This window comes from Sus scrofa, chromosome 12 (genome assembly GCF_000003025.6).
Source record: "Sus scrofa isolate TJ Tabasco breed Duroc chromosome 12, Sscrofa11.1, whole genome shotgun sequence".
NCBI lineage: Eukaryota > Metazoa > Chordata > Mammalia > Artiodactyla > Suidae > Sus > Sus scrofa.
The window spans coordinates 392,337-419,050 of NC_010454.4; the positions used below are offsets into that span (position 1 = coordinate 392,337).

Here is a 26,714-nt window from a genome sequence, read left to right on the forward strand (position 1 = left end):
GCCCGAGGCGTCGGGTCGCAGGGCGTCCGGCCTCCAGGCTGTGAGGGGACGCCCCGCGTTAAGCCATCCAGCCTGGCAGCCCTGGCATCGACACACCCAGCAATGGGAGTCTTCAGCAAAAACATGAAATGAAAAACCAACACACCTCGGACACTCGTGCCAGGTGCCAGGCGCAGGCGCGAAGGCCCACGCAGTCCCCGCTTCTGCGCACCAGAAACAGCTGGGAACGGGCAAGGCCACAGAGACGGGGAGGCTGGGAGCTGCGCAGCGCGAGGGCGGGCGGGGTCTTGGGGGACCACTCGAGGGCACAGGCTTCCTTTTGCGGTAACAGACCATTCTCGAATTGATGGTGCTGATGTCTGCACAAGCCTGTGAACGGACGAAGAGCCACCGGGGTGTACACGTTACGGGGTGAACCACACACGACCAACTATCCCAACAGGCCTGCTTCCACCCCGACCGTCAGTAAGGGTCCTGCAGCAGGACGGCACTCGCGGGGACAACCCTTATCATCCAGGACTGACCCCCCAGGGCCATCAAAATGACCAGCAAGGGACCGGCCAGCCAGCTCGCGTCTCCACGGCCCGGCTCCCGGCCCGCCTGGGCGCTGCTCTTGCTCACACGCTGCCTCTCCTGCTCGGCCCGCTGGCCCGAAGGCCCCTCGGCCGGGGACCCCGCGGACCCGCCTCTTCTCTCTGCTCCTGCTCCGCCCCCGCGCCGTGGCCTCCCCGAGCCGCCTTCCCCTGCAGCTGCCGGTGGGGAGGCAGCAGCTTTCCAAAGGCCCGAGCCCAGGCTTTCAGGCTTTGCAGACGGCTGGTAATCTCCCTTTCCTTTTTTTAAAGAGCGTTTTAAAATGGGAAAAAGCATTCTTGGCTCCAAGGCCATACAAAACAGGCCAAGGCCAGATTGGGCCCGTGGGCCATAGTTTCACAACTCCTGCTCGAGGTTTTAAATTTCTCTGTAAGTACGCTGACAGCTCCCTCCATCTTGAGAGTTTTGATGATATAATAATTTTGTTACTATTCATTTCAAGCTTTAAATTTTTACTGTTGAATTTCTATTGGGATTTCTTTGATTCATGTTATTTAGAAATTCATATACTTTCAAACTAAAAATTCATGCCTTACCTTCATTTTTCTGTATCAGTTTTTTTTTTGGTTTTTTTTTTTTTTTTTGCTTTTTAGGGCGACACCCATGGTATATGGAAGTTCCCAGGCTAGGGATCTAATCAGAGCTACCACTCCCAGCCTACACCACAGCCACAGGAACGCGCAATCCGAGCCGCGTCTGTGACCTACACCACAGTTCATGGCAACGCCAGATCCTCAATCCACTGAACGAAGCCAGGGATCGAACCTGCATCCTCACGGATGCTCGTCAGGTTCGCTGTCGGCTGAGCCACAGAGGGAACTCCCCTGGGTCAGACTCGTAACTTCACGGCTCTGCGGTCTGCGCACCAGCCTTCCTAGAAAGTCCGCAGCATCTGTACGCGTTCCTCGGTGTCTCCGGGTGCCCCTCGCCCTCAGCCGCGGAGCCACACACACGACCCGCAGCGTCGGGTCTGGCTTCTGTCACCGTGTCTCCCACTCGAGGCTCTTCTCCGTCGACCCCGTGGCTAAACTGCCCGCAATCAAGACAGGCGTCCCGAGCTCTCTCGAGGACACCAGATTCGTCATTTGTCCCTGCAGCCCAACCAGTACCTGAGAGCCTCAAGTTCAACAGGCACCGTGTCAGTCACACCTGAGTCTGTGTGGGCATCAGTGCTGACGTGGGCACGGAGGCCAATGACCAGTCTACTCCTCTGATCCCCTGCCTCTGTGACAGACCTGGTGCTGGCAGAACCTGAGCATGGGGTGGGGACCCCGACCACAGGCTGCGAGGCCCACATCCACCCTCGGGCCCCCAGCCTCCAACCTGGGGGATGCCGTCACATCGTGGAAGAGCCGCCACTGGGCGGGGAAGGGAGGACAGGGGCTGCTGCAGGATGGGGCAGGGGAAGGCTGCGCTGCAGGCATCACAGGCCCACGTCCACACATGCAGCCCACACGGTGCTGCCCCAGGATCCGCCCCGGGGCGTGTGGCCGCCTGGCGCACACCCGCCTGCAGAACCAGCAGTGAGGGGATGCTGGCAGCAGTGCGGTGGTGACTCACAGGTCACCGCTGGCTCTGGTGGCTCCCTGGTCCCGTCCGAAGACTGCAGTCCCCCCATGAGTTTTCACAGAACAACGCCTGGTGCCCAGCGAGCACCCAGTGAAGGTTCTCAAACTGTGACCTCGATGGTCTCTGGCACCTTCGGACGGCAGCAAGCTGGGACCGCAGCCTGCTGGGGCTGGGGGTGGGGACCCTGCCAAGCTGCGGGCCGCTCCGGCGAGAACTCCTGGTGCCAGAAAGGAGGGGTCGGGGGGCTCCCTCCTTCTGGGGCTCAGGACTCGGGGAAGGGTCCATGACGCGTCAGAGCCCGTCCAGCACAGCGCCCGGAGGGGGGCAAGCCCGCACCCGCTGCAGCCCGTCCCCGGGTCCTGGGCGAGCAGGCCAGCAGCAGCAGGACACCTCCAATCGGTCAGAAATGCCCTCATTTTTTCTCATTTAAAAAGCAAGCCGAGCATGGCCCCGAGGGAGACCCTGCAGAAGCCTCAGCACTTGGGACACAAGGACCTAAGAGAACACCGGAAAAGCAGGCCTGGAGCAGCAGACACCAGGGGGAGGAACGGACCGCGGCGAGGGAGCGGGGAGGGTGTGAAAAAGAACTGAACAACGCCTGCGAATAAAGGCGGAGAAGATCCAGGCCGTGGATGGAGCGCAACGCAGACCCTGAGGGCTGAGCCGGGACGCGAGCCCGGCAGCCGCGGCGGCGGGCAGAGCCAGGGAGGATGCGGCCGCCTGCTCGCGGCTCCGGCGCCACATCCCCACGGAGGGTATTCTCAGCACGAGACAGAAACGAATCTGCGTGCTCACTTTCTCAGCGTCACTGAGGGGCTCCTTGCACGGCTGCGGACACACCCAGGAGCCAAGACCTGCCGGGGAGCCGTGCACGGCCTGAGGCGGCGAGGGGGAAGGCGAGCTGGGGGAGCGGCCCGGGCCCGGCCCAAGTTCCCAAACCTGAATGGCCTCCCGGCCAAAGACGAACCAGCCGGAGCCCAGGGCTTCAAGTTTCACTCGCGACACAGAAGCCACAGCCGGGTCGCCCTGGGCTCCAAGCCCCCGTCTGAACCAAGACGCTCAGAGCCCCTCCCCAGCCCCAGGCCCCCTGGCGCCAGGTGTCCCCACAGGGGCTGCAGCCCAGAAGCTGCCCACAAGCAACACCCACGGACACTGGCAGCCCCGGGACCACCCCCACCCCCGGCACCTGATAAGGGTGGCCGGCAGCAGGGCGGGCCTGTGTGCCTGCCTCCAAAACCAAGCAGCTCCAGGTCCACCAACACTCAGAGGGGCGTGATTGGAATAATAAGCAATTAACGTTCAAGTAATGCGTGACACATCCCATAATAAAGTTACAGATGCAGCCCTCCGCTTTACTCGGCAAGGGAAGGCAGCCATCCAACAATAAAACTTTCCCCGAACGCTCTCACCCGCCCTGGCCTCCCTCGACGGCCAGGTAAACTCTGCTCTCCCCTCTGCTATTCCACGGGACAAGCCAGAGGCCCCGGATATCCTCAGGGTGTTTTCACGCGAGAAACCAAGCACAGGGCCCGGGAGAGAGGCCTCGGCTCCAGCTCCCACCTCAGCCCCGCCACCCCACGCTCAGCAGCTGGGTCCCGGGCAGCAGCCTTGGCGCAAAGGCCGCTGTGCCAGCAGAGCGCCCGGGAAGCGGCAGTGTCCTCTCAGCCAGAGAGAGCACGTGCTGACTGAGACCCAGAGGCCAAGTGCCGGCACAGAGCCTGGCACCGAGACCCGGGCAGAAAGGGGGACGTGGAGGCAACGCAGGTCCTGGAGAAGGACCGAGCAGGAGAGCAAAGGGGGTCCCAGAGCCACCTCAGGACCAAGCCCTGGGACAGGCTCCTCCCCCTGTGGGGCCCCCAGTTGGAAACCAGCTCCAGTGGGGAGAGCTGGACAGGGAGCACCAGCACAGGGGCCTGGGGCTCCAGGCTGGGGGTGCACGGGGGCAGCACTGGTGGCCTCGGCCTCCTGCAGGACCCCTCGTCTCCGTTCTGGACCATGCGGACTGCCCACGTCCTCTCCCTGGCCTGAGCACCCTCGTCTGCCACGTGACCCACGCAGAGACCCCAAGACGCAGTCTGGGCAGCGAGGTGCCCATCCGCCTCAGGAACCAGCCCAGCTCCTGCCCTGAGGCCTCTGCATGGCCAGGCCGCGAGGACGGGACCTGTCAGAACCAGGGTCACCTCAACAACGGACAGAGAAGCGAAAAGGGCTGCAGGGCTGTCAACACGGGGGCCGCTTAGGGCGGAGTGCGCAGGAGGAGCCGAAGCCAGGCTGAACCTCCTGCAGAGCCTCCGCTCCGCCCGCCCCCCGCGTTCCTCCAGCTCTGGAGGCAGCACCCCAAAGAAGCGTTGACAATGACAATTAAAATTACCCTGGAGTTCCCGTTGTGGCGCAGCGGAAATGAATGCAACTAGAAACCATGAGGTTGTGGGTTCGATCCCTGGCCGAGCAGGGGACAGGGTTCCTTCCGGGCAGGGCCAGCCTGGGCACAGGAGCACCCACTGTCAGGTTCCTAGGACGCGGGCAGGGTCGGGGGTCGAGACTTCTCAGCAGGACCGCCGCAAGCGCTATGCACCCTGGCTGGGGACCCCACACCCAGCCAGACTGCGTGTCCCTTTCCATCCCTCGGGGCGCCAAGCTTTGCCGCTCCTGAGCTCTTTGCTGGGAGCCTGGAGAGGACGGTGCTTCGTGCCCAACCGAAGGGTCAACCCAAGCGAGAGGACATCGTGGGGTCCAGGAAGCCTGGCCTCCGTGCAGGTGATGGGAGGCAGAGGAAAGCGCTACGCGCTGGTCGCCCACAAAGGGACGTCCACAGACAACACCCACAGCGGGGAGCGGGGGGCGGGGGGCAGGGGAGAAAACCAGCAATGGAGCGATGCTATCTGGAGTCCAGGAGCAAACACCCAAAGCCCCAGCTGAGCAAGGGGCCAAGTGGGGCTCCCGGGGGGAAGCCAGCAGACACCCTCCCATGAGAGGTGGGGTCCCTCCCTCAAACCCTGGTCTCTGCCCAGCCCGCAGAAGGCTGGAAGCTTCTGCATTGCACTTTTTCTGCTTTTTCCCACACCGAGGAAGACTGACCCCCACCCTGGAGAGGCCTCTGGAGCAAAACACTGCCCGGAACATGAGGCAAGTGACTGCCCACCAACACCACGGCCGTGGACGCCAGGGACGCGGGCAGAGGCCAGGCTCCCAACCCACAGGATCTCAAGACCATGAAGTGGGAGCTGATTTCAGCCGCCGGCAAGAGGCCAGAGAGCAGCAGGAGCTGCTGTTTTTGTGACAAGACTGAGAAGGATCACTTCACCCTCCAAATTACATGGATGTCTAATTTGCACAAAAGTAGCCAGAAAACTTTTTCAATTCAACAGGGAGGTAATTAAGTTTCAAGCTGAAAAAACTAATACAGCGCCCTGGCCTGGCGCCGTGCAGGGCAAACCCACAGCCCCACCCGCCGGTCCCCACACCCGCAACACAGGCAGCCTCGGCCCCGCAGGGAGGCAGTTTGGGGGGCCGGGGGGGGTGCCGGACCACAAGGCCGGCATCGCAGTTATTGGAAAAAAAGAGAAGGGCCCTGCGAGGGCGGGCAGGCCAGCCTCCCGGGCAGCCGCTCACTCTCGGGGCTGGTCCCGGGCATGCGCCGGCAGGTCCCGCGGCCGAGGCGGAGGCTGCCCCCTCCGCTCTCCAGGAGGACCCGGGCAGGGCCCCCAGGCCCCGGGGTGAAGGGCGGCAAAGGCAACGCCAGGGCCTCCGCCAGAGGAGACTGTCCAGACGAAGCCGTGTCTCCCGCCGCCCCAGGGAGGCCTCGGTCCCCGGTGACCTGCGCCCGAGCCTCTGTCAGCCCCCAGCCCAGCCTGGCACTCACAAACCCAGCCGGGAGCTGCCGAGAGGCACAGAGGTGGCGCTGGCGGCCGGCGTGCGGGGTGCAAACACATGAATCGTAGCTGCGGGCGGGGGAATATCAGGTGCATCTCTGCGCCCCGAGGGCTCGACTCCTACGTTAAATCCCTCCCACTGGGCGGCCGGCTCCAGTTTCAGCAGAGCGAGCGTGAGAACAGGTCCTGCTCCTGCGCCGGCAGCCACAGCCACGGCTCCGACCGACCCGCCTCCGGTAAGTACCTGCTCTTTCTGCTCAAATCCAAGTTTTCTTCCAAAGGACTCTCGGATGTGTCTGACACTCTGGCTCAGGGAATCACCCTCTCCTCTGAGGGTTACTCAGGGCCGGCAGGTGCACTGCCAGAAAGGGGACCATTGTCACAGGACTCCCTAAGCCTTATGCTTTACTCTAAGAGTGAAAACAAGTTTATTTGGGTGTGAAGTCCCCGTCTCTACCACGAAATCCAGGACATTTAAACCGAAACTCAAACTCACGCTATTGCTTATCCGTTCCTTACCTTAAAAAGAAACTCCAATAAATTTCAACATAAAAGGGTCATATATATGCATGTATAATTTGACACTTGCTGATTTTAATTTATAGTTTAATTCTGAAATCTTTTAGAGTTTAAAATAAGGATTATTTTGACATAAGCTTACAAAAGAAAATTAACTAAGGAGGATCCCTGTATATGCACAAAGGAGTTTTCTTACTCTTATAAAGTTTCTCATAAATCTGTATGAAAGCAATTACAGTTACGGACTAAATTCTCCGTCAAACCCGACCAACCTCAGACTTGATTTCATCAAAACCCATCTGCCTGTCACCCTGATTTCCATTTCGTGTTGGCAAAGTCCTCCCAGGGCTTCCCACTGGCTTTAGGGGCGAGGAGGCAGAGAGGCTGAGGCCCCCAGACTTTACAGCCGTGAATCCTCTGCTGAGCGCTTCCTGGCTGTAACTCAGGATCTACGGCTGAAACTAGACAGAGCGCCTGGCCGTCTTCCGGGGCCCATTCTTCAAACCGCACTCTAGAGCTGTCTTTCCCTAGGTCACGGCTGTCCTCAAGTCCATCCTTCACTCTGAGGAACCGAAAGCCTGGGAGGGGTGGTGGTTAGTCACTGGAAAAGCTCAATCCGAGGAAAACTCACAGATCTCGTTCTTGCAACACCCCAGTGGGTAGGCGACAATGGCGTGTCCTTGAGTTATGCAATAAGGCCACATCACAATATTGTAATTATAGCATGCCCTTCAGAACGCTCTACCTGGCGAGGCTGCCTGCCAGGCGGCCGGACTCCACCGGGAGGGTTGCAGCCCTGCTCCAGGGCTGTCGGAGCACAGGTCAGGCCCAGTCCCCCGGCTCCTCCTCGGCAGCAACATCCTGGGGAGTTAAGCTGCAGTTCCCTCTGTTGTGTCCTCTCGACGTTCAAAAAAACCTTTCTCTTGACTATTTCCCTGAGTTCAAAGTCCTTAGAAACTTGTTAAACATGCCAGCTACTCACTCTCGTCCTAACCGTGTCGGGGGCTGCTCAGAGCACGCGGTGCGGGGCAGGGGCCAATTACAGAGGCACTATCCCACCCTCTCCTCTAAGGGGTCCTGCCCGCCACGCGGAGGGGGCACAGGGGCGGCGGCGGGGGGGGTCCGCTTGGGAAGGCAGAGGACAGCACCTAGCCCTGGGCCCTGACCTGACGGGAGGGCTCCCAGCCCTCCTGCCCCGTCCTGGCAAGTGAAAGACGGAGAAATAGGAGGAGGCTAACGTGTGCATTTTAAACCCTGCGAACAGGGCAGCTTGCGCCCTCCCTGCGCTAGCTTTCCCGGGACAGGGTCGGTGGGACAACCTGGCCACCTTTCGGAAAAACCTCACCTCTGACGGCTGATCTGCACTTCGCACAAACAGTTAAGGTTCGGGGTCAAATTGTCTTGGCAACAATACCCTCTCTCCAGGCCTGGCAGACAGAAACTGACCAGAGACGGGCAACCTGTCCCTGCAGGTGGCCAGACAGCCAAGGCCCCAGGCACTCAGCTTTAGTGCCTTCATCCTTGTAAACCTCAGCTGGGCAGGAAAGAGCCCACAGAGGCTGGCCCCTTGGGAAGCTTACAAAAGCCCCAATCTCGTCCCACTTACTTCTCCGACGTTAGTGTGTTTTTACGAGCGAGCGAACCGGCAGCTGCACTGCCTTGTTCTAATTAGGGAATTGGGCAACCCTGAGGGATCAGTTTACTCAAAGGCACCAACACGATTGCTCCTGCAACTCCACCCAGGCCGCCTGCCCACAATGAGCCCTGGACACTCTCGCCCCCAGCGCTCGGCAGCTAGGGAGTCACCCTGCGTGAGCTGACCCAGCAAAGAACGGAAGTGCAGGCGCCACATCATCTGGCTGCAAAAAAGGCACACGAACGTAGAGACAGCTGTTCCCCAACGGCCCTCTGGGGGACACCACGACAACTTACCTATAGCTAACCTACCTCCTATCAACCTTTGAGCAACGTGACCAAAGCGGACTTATTTATATTTTTTGCCCAAAGGGTCAGCAGCACTAAGCAGCGCTGCTTCCAAGCTACGGTCACCATTTTCTTAAACCCGGTGGGGCCTTCAGCTGGTGTGGGCACGCCCCGGGGCGGAGGTGTGTGTCTGCGTCCATTCCTGGCTGGTACCACCGCGGCTCGGCTCACACCTGATAAACGTTTTTGCAACTGTCATCGTTTTGATTGCGGTGCTTCCAGCTAGTGATGAAATCATCAGTTTTCAGATCTTTGCCGTAACATATCCTATATGATCATGGGAACCTGACTTGCAGAGGTTCCCACGCCTTCAGAACCAGGGAGCACGGAGACGTGCCAGCACAGGCCGCCCTGACTTATCAGGCTGGCCCCGTGCTGGCTGGAGTCGCTTCCTGACGGAGGCACGGAAACCGTGCTTTCATAGCCCAGGGCGCGCGCGCGCGGACACACACACACCCCCCACAGCGCGGACACACACACACACACACACACACAACCACAGCGCGGACACAAACACCACACACACACACCCCCACAGCAGGGACTGAACACACAAAGAATTACTTCACACTTTGGCCTAATAAGAGGAGAAGCCAGGAAGACACAAAGCTGAGACCCCAGGTTGAACTGCGCTGGGCTCACACTGCTGGGCGCTGGTGGAGGGAGAGGTGGCGGCCAGCCGAGCTGGGAGGCCGCAGAGCCAAACCAGGTGCTGCTGGCCTGGCCTCTGTCCACCAGACGCCCTGCTGATGAAGGCCCCAGAGACGGCCTGGGGACCCCCTCCCCATGAGCAGGCAGCCCCAAATCTCCCTTCACTTCCCAGACACACACACGCCTGAGCACCCCTGCTCGGCACCACCTCTCCCAGGGCAGAAGGCAGCAGACCCAGGCCCACCTCTCAGCAAGGAAACACACCTCGGAGGGGACAGGATGATGAAACAGCTGACGGGGCAGTGTGCTGGGGGAGAGTGGTTCTTTGCGCTTTCAAGAAATACGGATAAATGGGTGGAGGAACCAGTTTGCTGAGAATAAGACCAGACAGCCTTCTCAGAATTTCAGATGGCCACGTGAAATTAAAAGCCCAGCCCCACACCAGCACCCTCCTCCCGCAAATGCCCATTAGCTCATCCCCTGTGTGGGGCGGCAAGGAGAGGCCAGCGAGGAGTAGGTAGGTTTTATTTGCTCTTGGGTTTCCCAAGCGTATTTCTCTACTTTTAAAGCGCGGCTCTCCCGCTCGATGTTTTAATCATCCTGAGGTCTAGAAGGTGCTGCTGTACAAATTTCACAAGACTCGGGAAGGACCACGTGTGCTCACTCCTAAAGCAAAGCTGCTTCCTTTTAACTCTACGTTTAAACTGCTTGAAAATACTGAGAAGCTGAAACCCTTTCCTCACTTTTGATGCAAATTAAAGTGCCGGCCTTGACTCCTCAGACCCGCCCCACCCCGGCCCTCCCCACCCACAGGCCTCCTCTAAGAGGTCACCCGTGGGCTGGTCCGGGACAGGCAGCCGGCCGCGCCGGCCCTACCAGATCCTCCCAGGCCTCGCGTCTTTGTTCTCAGTGTTCTGAGGCAGCGTGAGGGCCCAGGGGTGTGTGGGGCGGCCTCAGCAGGAAACCGGGGGTTGGGGGGGTGGACCTGGGGGATGGGCGGGGACAGGCGGACCCTCGGGGAGGGCATCCAGAAGGCCCGACGCCCCCACTCCCACAGTTCAACAGCTGGAATGGCCTCCTCCGCTCACTCCCAGCAGGAGCGCTGCAAAGCTTTGCCTCTGCCCTGGGACGGGGCCAGGCCAGGTAGGGAGGCTGACCACCGGTGGGACAGGCCGGGTGCATGAACTTAACGCACCCGGCTGGCGGTGGGGGGCATCGGAAGGCAGCAGCACACAAGACCTCTGGCCACTTGCAGGCTCACAGACTCATCCGCCAGCATCTAAACACCACTCGAGGGAACTTCACCACAGCACTGATGTTGGTACTGGGGCAACACAAGTGCCTCTGCCCCAGAAAGCTGACCTGTCACGTGTGGACGCAGAAGCAGCAGGCGGCACCGCATGCGTCAGTGCCCTTCGCGTCTAGCCCCTCGTGGGGCACAAGGTCACAGCCACATTGTCCTGATTCTGAGCGAGCACAAAGTGTGCGTGACACACACATGCGCGAGCCCCGTCCCCGGGTCCCCCAGAGCAGTCAGACTCTGCACTCGGTCCCGAACGTCCACGGACACGGATGGCGGCAGGACCTCAACGGCCACGCGGCCTGCTTGGTCCACAGCCTTCCTGGTGTCCGAGGCCTCAGAGCACAGGCTAAAGGTCCCCAAACTCAAGGAAGTACAGGCCTCCCCCACACACGCCTGGGCCCAGACGTGGCCCAGAAAACAGACAGCACATGGGGGGTGGCCAGGGTATGGTGAGCGGCCTGCCTGCCTGCCTGGGCGTCACCTCCGCCGTGGGGGGGCCGGGGAGCACGGGCCGGCGTCCCGTGTGGCACTAAGACTCTGCTCCTCCCTTGCAGCTCCTGGGCCCCACATGAGCACGGCGGCCTCGCCACCCGCAGCCCGTGGAGCCGGCGTCCAGTCAGAGCGCTGGGAGAGCAGAGCACAGCAAAGGAGCAGCCGCGCCGCGTCTCCCGCGCTTCCCTAAAACCACACCCGGTGGCAGGAGCAGGCAGGCGGGAGGCCGGAGCAGAGGGAACATGAGCCTCGTCAAAGAGCGGAAGCCCAAGAAGCCGCACTACATCCCCAGGCCCCCGGGAAAGCCCTTCAAGTACAAGTGCTTCCAGTGCCCCTTTACCTGCAACGAAAAGTCACACCTCTTCAACCACATGAAGTACGGTCTCTGCAAGAACTCCATCACGCTAGTGTCTGAGCAAGACCGCGTCCCCAAGTGCCCCAAGCCGAGCCCCTCAGACCCCAGGCCGAGCCATCCGCCCGAGCCCACGGGGAAGCCCACCGCCTCCAAGCCCGCCCCGAGTGGGCTCGCACACCTGGAGGCCAAGCTCCAGCACGGCCTCGCCAAGGACGACGTCAAGGAGAACCTGGACCTGCACGCGCGGGGACCGCACAGGTGCCCGGACAGAAGCCCGCCCTCCACAAGGAGGCGGCGGCTCGCAGCCCAGCTCCCGAGAGCGCGCCGGGCGCCCAGCCCGTCCTGGAAGGCGCGGCCCGGCCTTCAGCCTTCGTCCCCGTCGGGGAGCACAGGCTCAAAGGGCAGGAGCTCGCCGAGGCGCCCGCCGTGCCGGCCCCGCCGCCGCCCCCCGCCACCAAAGCCGCCTCCTTCCACACCAAGTCGGCCTTCCACGCCCCCGGCTACCCGTGGAAAGCCGGTGGGCCGCTCCTGCCGGCGGAGTTCCCCCATAAGCTCCCGCCCGCAAAGGGCTTCGGTGCCACTGCCCCGTATGCGCATCCCGCCATCCCGGAGTACCCGCCCCACTTCTACACAGAGCACGGACTGGCCACCATCTACTCGCCCTACCTGCTCGCCGGGCACGCGGCTGAGTGCGACGGCCCGCTGCTGCCCGTCTACGGGGCCCAGGACCAGAGACACTTCCTGCCCCACCCGGGGCCAATCCCCAAGCACCTGAGCCCGGCGCCGCCCACCTACGACCACTACAGGTTCCTGCAGCAGTACCACACCGGCCTGCCCCTGCCCTACGGGTTCTACCGACCTGAGTCTGCCTTCTCCTCCTACGGCCTCAGACTCCCCCCGGTCGCCGGTATTTCGAGAGACCAGAGCGCGCACCTCCTGGAAGAAGCCGCCCTGGGCTACCCGGCCTTGAGTCCATCCAAGTCCCACAAAGAACCCACAGAGCTGGAGAGAGGGAGGCCGACGCCCCAGGCGAGGGATCCTTCCAAGGATGAGCAGAGGGACACAGAAGGGACCAAGATGAGTCCGCGAGCGGGCAGCGCGGCCACCGGCTCCCCGGGAAGGCCCAGCCCCACCAACTTCACGCAGACAAGCCAGCCCTGCCCCGCTGGAGGGCTCCACCCGCCGGAGCAAAGCCTCACGGGCTTCAAGCCCATCCAGAAAAGCCTGGAGGGCCCACATCCCCAGGAGCCAGAAACCAGAGACGCATCCCCACAAAGGTAAGACAGCCTGCTTTCTAGCGCTCCCAGGTCAAAGCCCCCGCCAGGGCCCTGAGTCGGGGCGCTGTTTCACCCTCTCCCCTCTTTTCCAGCCTCGAGGCCATGAATACGGCCACCCCGGCGCCTGCGCCCCCCAGCCCGGAGGACGGCCCCCGCACGGCCCCGCTGAACCTCTCGAAGAAACAAGAAGCCGAACCTGCAGCCGAGCACGCCGCCGCGTACGGAGGCTTCGCGGAGCCGCAGGAGGTGCCCCTCAACCTCTCGGTGAAGGACCCCTGCAACGCCCGGCCCTCTGTCCACAGCCCCCGAGACGGGCCGAGGCCGCCACCCCCGCCCCCGCCCGCGGCAGCCCGACCCCAGCGGCTCCACCGAGGCCGGGGATGCGCGCACAACTGACAGCGACGAGCAGAAGCAGACGGCGGCCGTGGCCCTCTGCCAGCTGGCGGCCTACAGCCCAGGGAAGGTCTGCAGGGGCGAGGGCGAGCCTGAGGCCCGGGAGCCCGCGGCCCGGGAGCCGGCCCCCCACAGCCTCGAGAGCCGGGAGGCTCCATGCGACCTCAGACCCAAAGGGCCAAGAGGACGAGCCCCAGGGATGCGGGCAAGTCCCAGCAGGGAACCAAGAAGGCGAAGCCCGGCGACACGGCCAGGGTGTTCTCGCTCCGGAGAAGAACAAGGGTGTCCTAGAGCCGCCAGCAGGCCCTGTGGAGGGCGCCGCGGCCGCGGCCGCAGACCCCCGCCTGCCCCCCGTCTCGCCTGGTCGAGTTTCACAACAGTTCTCTCCTCCAAAAGAGAAAAATTTTAAATACAGCTGCACCTCTATTCAGCTGTGTAAATACTAAGCATGAACATTAAAACTGATGCTTCTACTCCCCGTTCTAGCCCGGAACCAGGACCTGAGGAGTTAATCGTATCAGAAACCGCCCTGTAAGCTGTCAGAGGAGCAGAAGGACCAAAAGGGAACTTTCAGGTGAGCGACGCACGAGGACAGCACTTGGCTTATAAACACCTCAGCACTGGAGGAAACGCTTTCAACTGGTCTAGTAAATCTGCTGCGTTTTGATTTACTGGGGAAGTGCCAGGAAAAGACATTTCCAGAACTGGCACTGAGGTGCTGTGTGTAAAAACGCTGTGATTTCTTAGGACTGAATAAGACACCGACAACAAGAGGCTATTTATACAAGTAATTTATTTCCAGTGGGCAGAAAGCAATGCCAGTGAAACGACTCTCACTCTGCTCCATCGCTTCACCGCGTTTCAGGGCGTTTTCTGACCCATTCAGCCTCATTTTCCATTCCCTAAAATGATGCACGTGTTGCTAATTTTCCAATAAACTCACATGTAAACTTTAAAGACACATTAAAAGAAGACAAACAGGAACTGCGTCATAGAATGTTTTGCCACAATAAATAAACCCAATGAAAAAGAGAAAAAAGCTGAAGCAGCAGTTAAAACTGAGACCAAGGAGTTCTCTGGTGCTGTGGTGGGCTAAGGATCCAGCATTGTCACTGCAGCGGCTCAGGTCGCTGCCATGGCTCGGGTTCGACCCCTGGCCCAGGAACCTCCACATGCCACAGGCGTGGTCAATAAAGAAAGAAAGGAGGCAGGCTGAGGACGAGAGTAGGTCTGCGCGTGTGCACGCACGCGTGCCAGCACCCAGCACCCTGGGAGAAGGTGCGGCCAGGGCCTCAGCTCCCTGAGCTGCTGCTGAGAACAGCCGTCCGGCCCCCTTGCCCCTCACAGGAGCCCCTCCCCACAGTTCAGCCACCTGCCACCTGGGGGTCAAGAAAGGGCCCGGCTGGAGTTCCCGTCATGGTGCAGTGGTTAACAAATCTGACTAGGAACCATGAGGCTGAGGGTTCGATCCTTGGCCTTGCCCAGTGGGTTAAGGATCTGGCATTGCCGTGAGCTGTGGTGTGAGTGGCAGACGCAGCTCAGATCCCGCGTTGCTGTGGCTCTGGCGTAGGCCGGTGGCTACGGCTCCGATTCGACCCCTAGCCTGAGAACCTCCATATGCTGTGGGAGCAGCCGTAGAAAGGGGAAAAAGACCAAAAAAAAAAGAAAAGAAAAGAAAAGAAAAAGAAAAAGAAAGGGCCGGGAGCCAGCAAGGAGCTGAGCTGTCTGGGTGAGGAAGCCCTTGCTCCAGCCCCCCAAGGTGGGTGGTTTCAACTCACACTGACCAAAACAGGTGGTCCAGAAGGAGCAGTCCAGGGGAGCTCAAAGCACTGCTAAAGCCAACGTCTTATGTGTCTAACAAGGCTTTACAGCGCTTAGAGCTAAAAACTGAAAACGTTTAAAGAAAAAATTGACACGGAACCTCGCCTGGTTCCAGGAATGAGCATTGCTCACTGATAAGACAGCCCGAGCTAAAAGCCCTCTTGTTAAGAGCTGCACTCTGATAAAATGGTATCGTGGCATCGTCAGCTGTTTGGATCAAGTTTGCACTGACAACAAAGTCTGTAAAAACTCCATCCAGAAAAGTGCTTAAGCGCTCAGTGTCTTTCAGCAGAGCAAATGCAACCCTCCACCCTCAGGCATCTTCCTTCTCCAGATGCTTGTGGGAAGATCCGTAAGAGGTTCTTAAGCAAAGAAACGTGTTACTCTAGGGAAACCTGGAGAAGTCGACGGAACCGGCTCAAGGAGAGCAAGGATAGACTCTCGGCATTTTAGACGGAGGGTGGTGGATTTCAAGGTCCCCCACCGTGCTGGTGTCCACTGGACAAATTTAAAACAGCGATGCACGTTACCTTGCGGCGCAGTGAGTTAAGGATCCAGCACTGCCACTGCAACAGCTTGGGCTGCTGCTGTGCTGCGGGTTCGATCCCTGGTCCAGGAACTTCCATGGGCGCAACCCCCGACCCCTCCCAACCCCCCAAAAAAAGATGGTAATACAATAGCTTTGTTTCATTTATTTTTTTGTTCTGTTGTTTTTCTTTTTATGGCCACACCTACGGCATATGGAAGTTCCCAGGCTAGAGGTCGAATCAGAGCTGCAGCAACCGACCCACGCCACAGCCACAGCAACACGGGATCCAAGCTGCATCTGAGAACTATGCCACAGCTCGTGGCAATGCTGGATCCTGACCCCACTGTGCGAAGCCAGGGATCGAACCCCCATCCTCTGGACACCTATGTCAGGTTCTTAACCCAATGAGCCACAACAGGAACTCCACAACAGCCTGCTTTAAAATGACACCATTCAGGATGGCAAATAACCTGCTGTGCCACAGGTGCAATTTCTATAAAACCACTGGTGCCACCTCGCTAAAGGGATGCAGAGTCTGTCATGATTCTTTAAGGCAAATAGGAGACCACTGCTGCAGACCGCCCTCAAACCGTCAAGGCCGCCCTGAGCCCCACTTAAGGTGCTACTGCAGACGAGCACACGCCACGAACCCAGCATGGGCACGGTCACGACCAGAACCCGATGCCCATGTGTGCGGCCTTCACCAGCACCCGGGCTCCCGCGCTGTTACACACCAACACGTTCTGACCCAGACCAAGATCAGGGCAGCCCTGCTTTCCAGCACGTCCACACCCCGTAGGAAGCTCTCACCTCATGACGTATACCCAAGAACACAGACCTTCCACGCCAGGCGCCCAAAGGCTCTTTTTTTTTTTTTTTTTGCTTTTTATGGCCAAACCCATGGCACATGGAAGTTCCTGGGCTAGGGGTTGAATCAGAGCTGCACCTGCCAGCCTACACCACAGCCACAGCATCACGGGATCCTCAACACGGGAGACACGTCTGCGAGTTGCACAGCTCACAGCAACGCCAGATCCTTAACGCCCTGAGCAAGGCCAGGGACCAAACCTGCAGCCTCATGGATACTAGTCGGGTTCGTAACCCACTGAGCCACAATGGGAGCTCCCCAAAGATTCTGAAAATGCTGTTTCAAAGCTCAGCCAAAAGCGTCCACCCCCATCTTAAGTGACCATAAGCACCAGAGACAGTTAATGACCGCCCAGCCTCCTGCCCCCCCGCGCGGGCCGGGAGCCCCAGGGCGCGGGCAGCTCTGTGAACGCTGCCCGCCCAGCATGTTCCTCCAGGAGGCCGCCTGAGCACGCGCAGCAGCGGAACCGGGCCGGCTCTCTGTGACTCTCTTTACAAGCATGACGGGGTCCTAGATCCTCGTGACAAGAACGTCTCCGTGACTGAACCGCCACAGCACCTGCTACGTTCACACACAGCCCAACCTCAGAGCTGTGCATACAAAAGCGACAAACCTCAAAAAGGGCAACACAATTACCACGTGACCCAGCAATTCCCTCCTCAGCAAACACCTAAAGGAGATGAAAACGGGGCCCAGACAAGCAGGTACGGCCATGCTATCCAGTGAGGGGTCCACAGAGGAGGATGGCCCAAGGTCCAGGGGAACAGGTAAGTTTGCTCCGTCCACACAACACCCCGAAAAAGAAACGAGGTTCTGGCACATGCTACAACACGAAGGTGACCCGGAAATTCTAAGTGGCGCGCGTCAGATACAAAGGACAAATCCTGCACAGTTTCGCCTCCGTGAGGTCCCCAGAGCTGGCCACTTCACAGAAGCGGAGAGGGGAGTGGGCATCGGGGGCGGGGCAGGGGCTGGAGACTTCATATTTAACAGGGACGGGATCTCTGTCTGGGAAGATGAAAAGTTTCGGAAATAGATGGTGTTAACAGCAGTTGTACGCCGTAAATGTACTTAATACCACTGAATTGTACGCTCAACAACAGCATGGCAGGGAGCTCCCGTCATGGTGCAGCAGAAACGAATCCGACTGGGAACCCTGAGGTTGGGGGTTCCATCCCTGGCCTCGCTCAGTGGGTTAAGGATCCGGCGTTGCCATGAGCTGTGGGGTAGGGTGGCAGCTGTAGCTCCAACCAGACCCCTAGCCTGGGAACCTCCATATGCCCCGAATGCGGCCCTAAAAAAGCAACCAAAAAAAAAAAAAAAAAAAAAAACAAGTATGGCAAATTTATACATTGTGTATATCAGACAATACTTTTGAGAAATTAGTAGCATGATAAACCAAAACCATTGTACACTTCAAACAGATAAGTCATAATTAGGTGAACTGTATGTCCCAGTAACTCTGAAAATAACTTCCAAAGAGGATGGTGGAATTCCGGCTAAAGGAAGAAAATGCTGACAACCGCCTCGGAAACAACGCTAGCAGCAGCCCCAGCTCCATCTGCCAGGAAAGCTGCGTCCCCGGGGGAGGGTGTGAAATGAAGCAGGCTCACGTTCACGCACAGAGGAAAACACCCCAACACAGAAAAACCCAACTCCTACCCCACAGACGAGGCCAGAGAGGGTTCATTAGGCCGGTGACGCGTCCTACCAGCTGGATTGTCCAACAGCTCAAACCTGCGCAATGGCTAAAAAGCACGAGCAAGTGCCAGGAGGGGTCAGGGGCAGCAGAGAGCAGGAACCAGGCGGCCCCCAGGGCCCAGGGAGGGACAGGTCAGGAGAGGTCAGCGCGCTGCTGATGAGGGCTGGGGCCACAGCCGGCACGCACCCCCAAAGCAGGCTGACCCCAGGCCCTGGGGCCACTCCACCAGGGGGCTGTGGGGCAGCCAGGCCCGCAGCCCCTCCAGGAAGACAGGAAAGCCCTGGGGCGACTTCAGCTCAGGGACCCCCACCCCCTGGGCGTGATGAACCCTTGCTCAGGCCACACGGTCTGCCCCCACCCACGGCTCTCGGGGTCTGACGGCCGCTCTGCCAGGCTTGCCAGCACTTGCCTAAACACACGCACGGTTAACCTGTCCTGGCGTCCACATCCTTCAGAGAGCGGACTGGAGAATGCTCTTCAGATGTCACAGCACTGCCAAAAAGCGTCCCTGAGGAAGGCCAGACAGTGCCCGATGAGACCCTGACCCCAATTCAATGGTCTCAGCCCCGCTCCAGGAATCAAAGGAACCGAGGCAGCGTCATCGAGGAGGCCGACTACCGAAGACCAGAGACGCTCCAGAGCCGAGAACTCGTGAGTGGGATGAAAACTCAGGGGTGGGCGAGCAGCAGCAGCAGCCGCGAGCAGCGGAAGGAAGGAACAGAGACCCCGAAGCCAGTCTGCGGCCGGAGCAGGAGAAAGCAGCTCCAGGGCAGGCCCCCTGTGCCCCCACCACCCAGCCCATCGGCCACACCAGGGAGGGCCGTGGGCCAGCTCACTACGTGCGTCTCTCGTGCTCTTCAGGCCACAGCCTGAGGCTTCACCTGTGACACACTCCTGACCGCATGAGACACGACGGACTCACACGCCAGCCGGTCTCAGGCCAGAGAGCAGCAGAGGGAGGCCTGGTCTCCTTCAAGTCCAACCCTAGTCGCCGCCACGACACACTTGCACACGTCCGTCTGCACAGAGAAACGTGCACGGCGCTTCCTCGCCCGGAACCGGAGCAAAGGAAAGCGCAGCGGGCCCGCGGGGTAGGCAGCGACTGCCCAGACAGGGCACCGGGAGCCCAGGCAATCAAAGACCCAACCGCCGCTTTCGGTGCACTGAGTGACACCCCCGGGAAAGTGACGAGACAGCCACCAAGGAGAGGAAACCGTTTGCAGGTCCTACATCCGCGGAGTGATTTCTATCCAGAAAACAGGAAGAACTCCAAACAATAAAGCGACAAAGGATCCAACTTTTCCCATGAGCAGAGGCGCTGCACAGACACATCTCCAGCCCGGAAAATCCATGAGCGGTCAAGCGCAGAAGACCGTCTACACCGTCCGTCAGAGCACACGCAAATCAGAACCGCGAGACACCGCTTCCGCCTGCTAGGACGGCTGTCACCAGAAAGAAAAGAGAGAGAGAGGAAACAAGTCTTGCAGAGGACGTGGCGGGGCTGGGACCTTCGCGAGGCGGCTGGCAGCAATGGAAAGTGGTGCAGCCATTTTGGGAGCAGGTTTGCAGCTCCTCAAGAAGTGAAAGACAGGAGTTCCCATCGTGGCTCAGCAGTTAGTGAACCTAACGAGCATCCATGAGGACGCGGGTTCGATCCCTGGCCTCGCTCAGTGCGGTAAGGATCCGGCGTTGCCGTGAGCTGTGGTGTAGGTCGCAGACACGGCTCGGGTCTGGCTGTGGCTGTGGCTCTGGCGTAGGCCGGTGGCTACGGCTCCGATGAGACCCCTAGCCTGGGAACCTCCATATGCCACAAGTGTGGCCCTAAAAAGACAAAAAGACCAAAAAAAAAAAAAAGGGTGGCAGACAGACTCACCACGCGATGCAGCACCTGGATCCAGGGGCGCCCCCGGGGAGAACACGAACCGAGAACGCGGGCACGAGGGTGTTCTCGCAGCATCCCCCCGAACTGCCAAAGGCGACCCACACACCCATCACCTGACAGCTGGCTGAGCAGGCGCAGAGCTGGACAACGGAGCGCTGCTCGGCCCTAAGCACCACTGCCAGGCGGCCGCGGACGCTCCGTTAAAAACGCTCGGCTAAGTCAAGGCAGGCAGACCCGGAAGCCGCAACTGTAGATCCCATGTACACACAGCATCCGAAAAGGCAAAGTGAGAGACGGGCAGTGGGTTGGCAGATGCCTGGGGCTGGCGGTGGGCGGGGAAAACACGGAACAACTTCTAGGCACAGGGTTTCTTTGAGGGGCAATGAGATTACACTAAGGTGGGGGCAGCACAACTTGGCAAACATGCAATAAACCACGAACACTGTAAGCGGGTCAACTTCATGGCGTGTAAATTACATTTCAACAAAGCGACCACACGGCCCGCATGGCGGTACAGGCGCAGGGGTGGGACGCGGCGCTCTGCATCCGGTGGCAGGATCTGGGGAAAGGGTGGGAGGCGCCACGTCGGGCCACGAAGGCAGCAGGAAGACGCCCCTGAAGCAGGCCAAGGAGACAGGTGAGGAAGATGAGGCCCTCGAGCAGGAACAGAAGGAGGAGCGGAAGAAACTGGAGGAGCTAAAAGCGAAGGCCGCGGGGAAGGCCCCCTGGCTGCAGGTGGAACTAAGAAATGGGGCAAACAGTGCACCGTTCGTCGTGCCTCAGCCAATGGTGCTTCCATTCCTGTTTAAACATCTGGATTTCCTGCTGTAACATCTTCTGCCACCTACAGCTAGAAATGAAGGCTTGTCTTGGAACCTGCTGTACATTTAAGAATAAACTTTTATAAAAAAAAAAAAAAGTAGGAATAAACAAATACAGCTGCCACAGAAAGCAGAGAGGTGGCAATGCTCTTATGGCTCCGTGGGTTACGGACCCGACACTGCCACTGCGCGGCTCAGGTCACTGCTGTGGCGCAGCTTCCACCCCCAGACTGTAGATTCCTACATGCTAAAGGCGCCACCAAAAAAAACAAAAACAAAAAAAGCAGAGAGTCCACAGAGACCAGGGGCCTGGAGCTCCCAAGTGCAAGGCCAGCATCCAAACCAGCTCACAGCTTGGCCCCTGGCCGTACCCTCGGCGCTGATGGCCTCCTTCTGAGAGAAGTCGCCCCCTGGGCACAGGGTGTCTTGCTGACACAGGGTGGGACCCTCTCCATCCTCCAGCGGTACCCTCTCTTCATCCACAGAGGCACTGCTGGCCACTCCTAGGGACAGGCCCCCACGCACCACAGACAGGCTCCACGTGGCCACAGCTGAGCGCTGGGACTCACGGGCCTGGAGCGTGGTGGGCCATCCAGGCCCTGGCACTGGGTGCGCTCAGGCCCACCGCCTGGCCTCCTCCCACCTCCCCGCCCCTCTCCCACAGGAGCGCGGTTTCCAGGGGACACGTGGCCACTCCAGGTGGTGAACCCAGCACAGCGCACACACCCACAAGGGTGAAACTGGCTCTGGGGACGAGACAGCCTCAGATGCGACACCGGCTGGCAGCCCTCCAAATACAGACAGAGCGCACAGGAGGAAGAGAGGCAAGAGGAGCGAGAAAGGCCGAGCCAGGGAAGGCAGCGGGGAGTGGGGATCTGGGGCTCCAACCTGCACCCCGAGGGCCAGGCGAAGCAGCCCTGCGCAGACGACACCAAGCGAGCCACATACTCACCGTCCGAGAGTCGGGAAGGGAGCAGCAAGCCTCGTCTGCCCAGCTCCGCCAGCGCCAGACACCCGCCATGCCAGGCGCCGTCCGTCTCCTGGAAACTGAAGGCAGAGAGAGCCTGAGACCCCAGCGCCCGGAGCCCACAGCCACCCCCTGCCGAGAGCTGCACTACAGCCCAGTGAGTCTCCAGACAAAGTGCTCCGGTGGAAACAAAGGTGCTGCCACGTGCGGGCCTCCTGCTGACGGTCAGGGTCCTGAGCCGGCCCCCCACATCCAGCGCCCAGCAGTGGCGGCACCACTTCAGGGCGAGAAAACCTTCCTGGGAAGGGGCAAGGAGACCCTTCCACCGAGACCTGCCAGCCTGAGGGATGGACAGGCAGGGGAGAGAGTTTCGAGAGGCAGACTCTACTCAACGGTCCTGAGGCCCATCAGCCAGCGCACACGCAGACTTCCCACTGGGGGGAGCCTCCCGCGCTGGCCCAGCAGCGCTCCTGTTCACACAGTGGTTAGCCAGATGACCGGGGCTGTTCTGACACTTCCCGCGCTCAGCTGCCAGAAGAAACGTGGAACGAGACCTCCCCGCAGGGAGTGAACTTGGGAAAGCAGGTAAACTGTGTCGCCGGCGACAGGCACAGGGCACCTGACAGACACGGACGGGCCGACCGAGACAGACACAGAAGCTGCCCTGGCCTCGCATCACTGCTGACTCAATTCCAGTTATAACTAAATCTCAAGTTCCCGATTTGTTGTTTGTTTGTTTGCTATTTTACGGCCACACCCGCGGCATATGGAGGTTCCCAGGCTAGCGGTCCAGTCGGAGCTACAGCTGCCGGCCTCCACCACAGCCACAGCCACAGCCACAGCCACATGGGATCCCAGCCGTGTCTGCGACCCGCACCACAGCTCACGGCAACGCCAGATCCTTAACCCACTGAGCGAGGCCAGAGATCGACCTGCGTCCTCACGGATCCGAGTCAGGTTTGTTAACCACTGAGCCACAAAGGGAACTCCTGTCAAGTTCTGGATGTTTTATTAAACGTCTGCCCCAAAGACTCTACAACCGCGTTCACAACTTAGCTCTACACTCTGTGTACTGCAGGATTTCAACTGGAGAGAAATGCTTTATGCTTTTCATAAAGACTGAATATCATCTGGAAGAACCTGGCAGGTCAGCAGGCTGATGACTCAGGTGTAACTACAACAATCACCATTTCTCAACTAGGCGTGTGCTCTGTCACTTGCCAACATCTGTGGATGGAGCAGGACTGGGGGCCAAGGAGGACCACAGCATCCTCCGGCCCTGCTGCCCCTGCTCTGTCCGCTCCAGGCAGACACGCAGCCCAGGGGACTCAGGCACAAGAGGCTACCTCAGCCCCACTGACCCCCTCCAAGGCCCAGCCTGCACAGGAGACAGGGACAGGCCAGCAAAGGGACCGAGTCCCTCCAGGGCCCCCGCCCAGCGACGGAGGGTGAGCTCCTGCCCCCAGTCACCACCATGGGCGACCCTAGGAGGATCCAGGATGGGCTGGGGACCACGGGCTTCATGTTGGCAAGGGCGACCCATAATGGTGACCAGCAAGGACGACCCACAAGAGGGGTGAGGGGAGGGGGAGGCTGCGGAAGGAGCAGCAGGAGGAAGGGCCGGGACTGAAACGGCTGTTTGAAGCCAAGGCCGCGCAGAAACACCTTAAGGAAAGAAAGAAAAAAGCGCCGAGGCAGAAACCACCCCGGGGAGATGGGGGGGGGGCACACCGGGGAGGGGAGGGGGCCAGGAGGAAAGGCTGGAGGCCCTGGCTCCCCCACCCTCCTGAACCCCGTCCAAGGCTCTGCCCTCTCCTGTGAGAAGGACGTGCCTCTGTGACCGCACCCCCTCACCCTGTAGCCACCCGGAACCCACACTTCTCGGCCCAGGACCAGAGAGTGCCCGCGCCATCCTCAACCACAAGGAGACCCGGCAGCCACGCACACACCCTGCTGCCCCGAAACGACGACGTGGCGGTGTTCCTCACGTCCCTCAAGCCTCGCCAAGCAGGCTCGGTGCCCAGGGCGGGGGAGCCCGCGCCCCTGGGACCCCGCAGGCTGGCTCACAACCACCACCTGAGCCTAGGAGTGCTGACAGCACGGCTTTTGAGAAGCAACAGGCTGATGAGGGCGGGACTACCACTGGGCGCCAGAGCAACACCAGTTCCCAACACGCCCGCTTCCGAAACCAGGGGGCAGGTGCGGCAAGTCCCAGGGGGCTCTGGCCTCCCCCTGGCCAACAGGCAGGCCCCAGGCTCAGACCCAAAGCCACCGCCTGCACCTCCCGCCCTCACCCGCCCCGCAGGCAGGCCGCCGCCCGCCTGGGCCCTCGAAGAGGTGGGGACAGATGCAGCACGATGGCTGCTGTGTGTGGCTGTCAGATGTAGACCCAGTGAAGCTAGTGAAGCTCCGTCACACCAGCCTCGTCCGAGAGCTCAACGGCCCAGACCTGGCACAGGCCCTCATGCCAGAGGCTCTCGGACAGGGCAGAGCCGGCCTGGTCCACTGCAAACTGGTCTCCTCCAGAGACACGCTTCCATGCGTGGACATACACAAAACTGACCTCGGCTGACGAAGGAGAGCTATTGGAAGCAGGAAGAGTTCCCGAGTGGGACCTCGAAAGGGAAAGCAAAAGCTTCAGGGAATCTGTTAACTACCTCAGTGCAAAGAAAACACAGGCAAAGTAAGGAGAGAAAAGCCACTGCCTTTCCCCAGAAACGAGTGCCCCCCACCCCCTCCACGACCTCCCCTCATACCTGAAACAGTCCAGCACGGACCCGGCCACGTCATCGGCCAGCTCTCTGGGGAGCCTCCCCGCCATCCTTCCGATTCTGAAAAGGAGCAGCAACGCCCACCTCCGTCAGCACTGCCAGCCGGTCGAGGGGACACGCAACCCGAATGGCGTTCCCTCCCCTCGCAGGACAGCCAGGAGGACAGCGAAGCGGCCGGCTCTGCTCCCCACAGGCCCCTGGGCCACCGGGGAGCCCGTGGCTCTGACAAGCAGATGGGACAGGCACCCGCGGACCAGCGCAAAGGGCCCCTGGGGACTCGCGCTTCCCCAACAGGCACAGGCTCCCAGCTCAGGCCACCACTCCCCGGCCCATCTCACCGCTCGTGAGCCTCCCCCACCCGGGCGTCCGCACAGGTGCCCAGAGCTCCCCACCTTGGCACTCTGTCCCCGCGGGCCGGGCCCCTCTGCAGGAGCTCCCGTCAGGCACACCACGGGGGGACGCCCACCCCTGGCGGCCGCCGGGAAAGAGTGAGGCCGGGCCTGGGGACAGGGTGGGGCTCAGGGTGATGAGGTCACGGAGGGCAACCCTCAAGGTAAAAAGGCGAGAAAACGAAGGAGCCGCTGACGGACCTCAGCGATTTTCTTAAAAAGTGGAACATGAGATAATAAATGCATGTAAATGAGCAAAACAATTCTACCTCTCAAGCCTCTCCCATCCGCAGCTCGCGGGCCCCACGGGAAGTGCTACGCGACTGAGGAGGCCCAGCGGGCCAGGCGCCCGGCCGGACGCAGACACCTACCCTTTGGCCGCAGACCAGCGCACGATCGTGTCCTTGTCCTTCAGCCCAACCAGCAGCTGCCCTGGAAGGACACAGGAGCAGGGAGGGGGCCGTGAGCCGCGCCGCGGCCGCCGCCGCCACCGCCGCAGCCCTCGGACGAGCTCTCAGCTTCACGGCCGCTCCCACCCTGCGCCTGCATCCTCAAATGGTGCCACCGAGAAAACGACACCAGGGATCTCAATTCTGGTCACAAGAAAAGGACACTGCCTTCTGTGCACTTTCGAATCAGCACTTAAGGCCAATTTTTCCAGCATTCCCAAAAAAAGCAGGTCTGATTGTGGTTAACAGCCAGTGGGCAGAGCACCTCCCGGTGAGGGAGGGTCTGCCAGAGCTACAGAGGGCAGCTCTCCCTGGCCCGGGAGACCTGGCCTGGGGAGGTGCGGGGGCACCACGGCCTGAGCGCCCCAGGGCCGCACAGCGGCACAGCCCCGCCCCCACCCTGCGGGCCACGGGGAGGAGGCCCGCACGCACCTATCACGCTCTCCACCTCCTCGGGGACGTCGTCCTCGCCGTCGCTGTCGCTGTCGAGGGTCTCAGCCTGGGTCCCAGGCTCTCTCGGACTCTGGGCACAGAGCTGCAGGTTTGCTGCCAGGGAGCGGCAGCCACGCCGGTACCTGCAGGAAGCAAAGGCACCTCAGACCTGCCAGGATGAGCTGGAGCCAGAGAATAAATCAAAAACTTGGCATCACCTGGACTCCTAAAGGCGCCTGTGGACACGGCAGGCGCTTCACGGGGCCTGGATGGACAGGAGGGAGCTGGCCGTGGACTCGGCATGCAGACGCGGGAAGAGACAACCCCGGCCCAGCGCAGCGCACAGACCCACATTGTAGCCAAGTAGACGCCCTCGGCAGGAGCACAGGCAGGAGCGCGACAACAGGAAAGCGCCCGCAGAAGGCGGGAGGGTGCGTCTGAACCCAGGGCTCAGCCTCCGGTGGGTCCCCTTGAGCGGAGCCCCGCCCTGGGCCGGAGGCCACCGCCCCTCCACGCGGCTCCCGCCACTTCCCGCCAACGGGGCCGCCAAGGGGCCACCAGCACCAGCCAGCTCAGCTGCCTGACCGCACAGCTCCTGAACCTCTGGCTGCCTCAGTGTCCCCGTCTGGAAGATGAGGCCCCGCCCAGGTGGCCCGAGGCCCTCCGAGCCCGGAAGGGGGGACGCACAGAGGACTTGGTCAGGGCCTGGGCCGAGCACGGCCCTCCAACGCCACTCCCCTCCTGGCAGCCGGCGGGCAGGCAGGCAGGCGGGCATGGGCCAGACTCCGGGCGGCCCCAGCTGGGGCGACCTTGTGATCGCTGGGGGCCTCGGCCTCAGGCCAAATCCAGGACACAGATAACTGGGCTTTGGAGACAGAAGAGCAGCTCAGCCCTGGCCAGGCCTCAGATTCTGCACAGGGACGATGTGGGTGGCCCCGGGTGGCCTGCATCTGTCTCATTCGCACACAGCCCACGGGGCCCTCTCCCGACCAGCAGCACAAAACACCAAGAAGGCTGCGAGAAGACGCTGGTCGCCACGCTGCCTGCACCTGAGGTGCAGCCCCGCCACGCCTTCCAG

The 26,714-nt window shown here is 60.7% G+C and overlaps 2 protein-coding genes across 2 annotated transcripts in view; one reads left to right on the forward strand and one right to left on the reverse strand.

Annotated features, from left to right (window-relative positions):
- TBCD (tubulin folding cofactor D) overlaps positions 1-26,714 on the reverse strand; it is a 122,367-nt gene that overhangs the window by 65,328 nt on the left and 30,325 nt on the right. The window contains 4 exon segments of the mRNA NM_001244105.1: positions 21,581-21,675; positions 24,352-24,426; positions 25,127-25,187; positions 25,637-25,779. Of these exon segments, the coding sequence (NP_001231034.1) occupies positions 21,581-21,675; positions 24,352-24,426; positions 25,127-25,187; positions 25,637-25,779 (374 nt within the window).
- ZNF750 (zinc finger protein 750) lies at positions 6,162-15,476 on the forward strand. Its single transcript, XM_005656881.3, is given in 6 exon segments — positions 6,162-6,268; positions 11,043-11,595; positions 11,598-12,612; positions 12,705-12,966; positions 12,968-13,181; positions 13,184-15,476. Coding segments are annotated over 5 exon segments (1,977 nt in total). The 5' UTR covers positions 6,162-6,268; positions 11,043-11,222; the 3' UTR covers positions 13,297-15,476.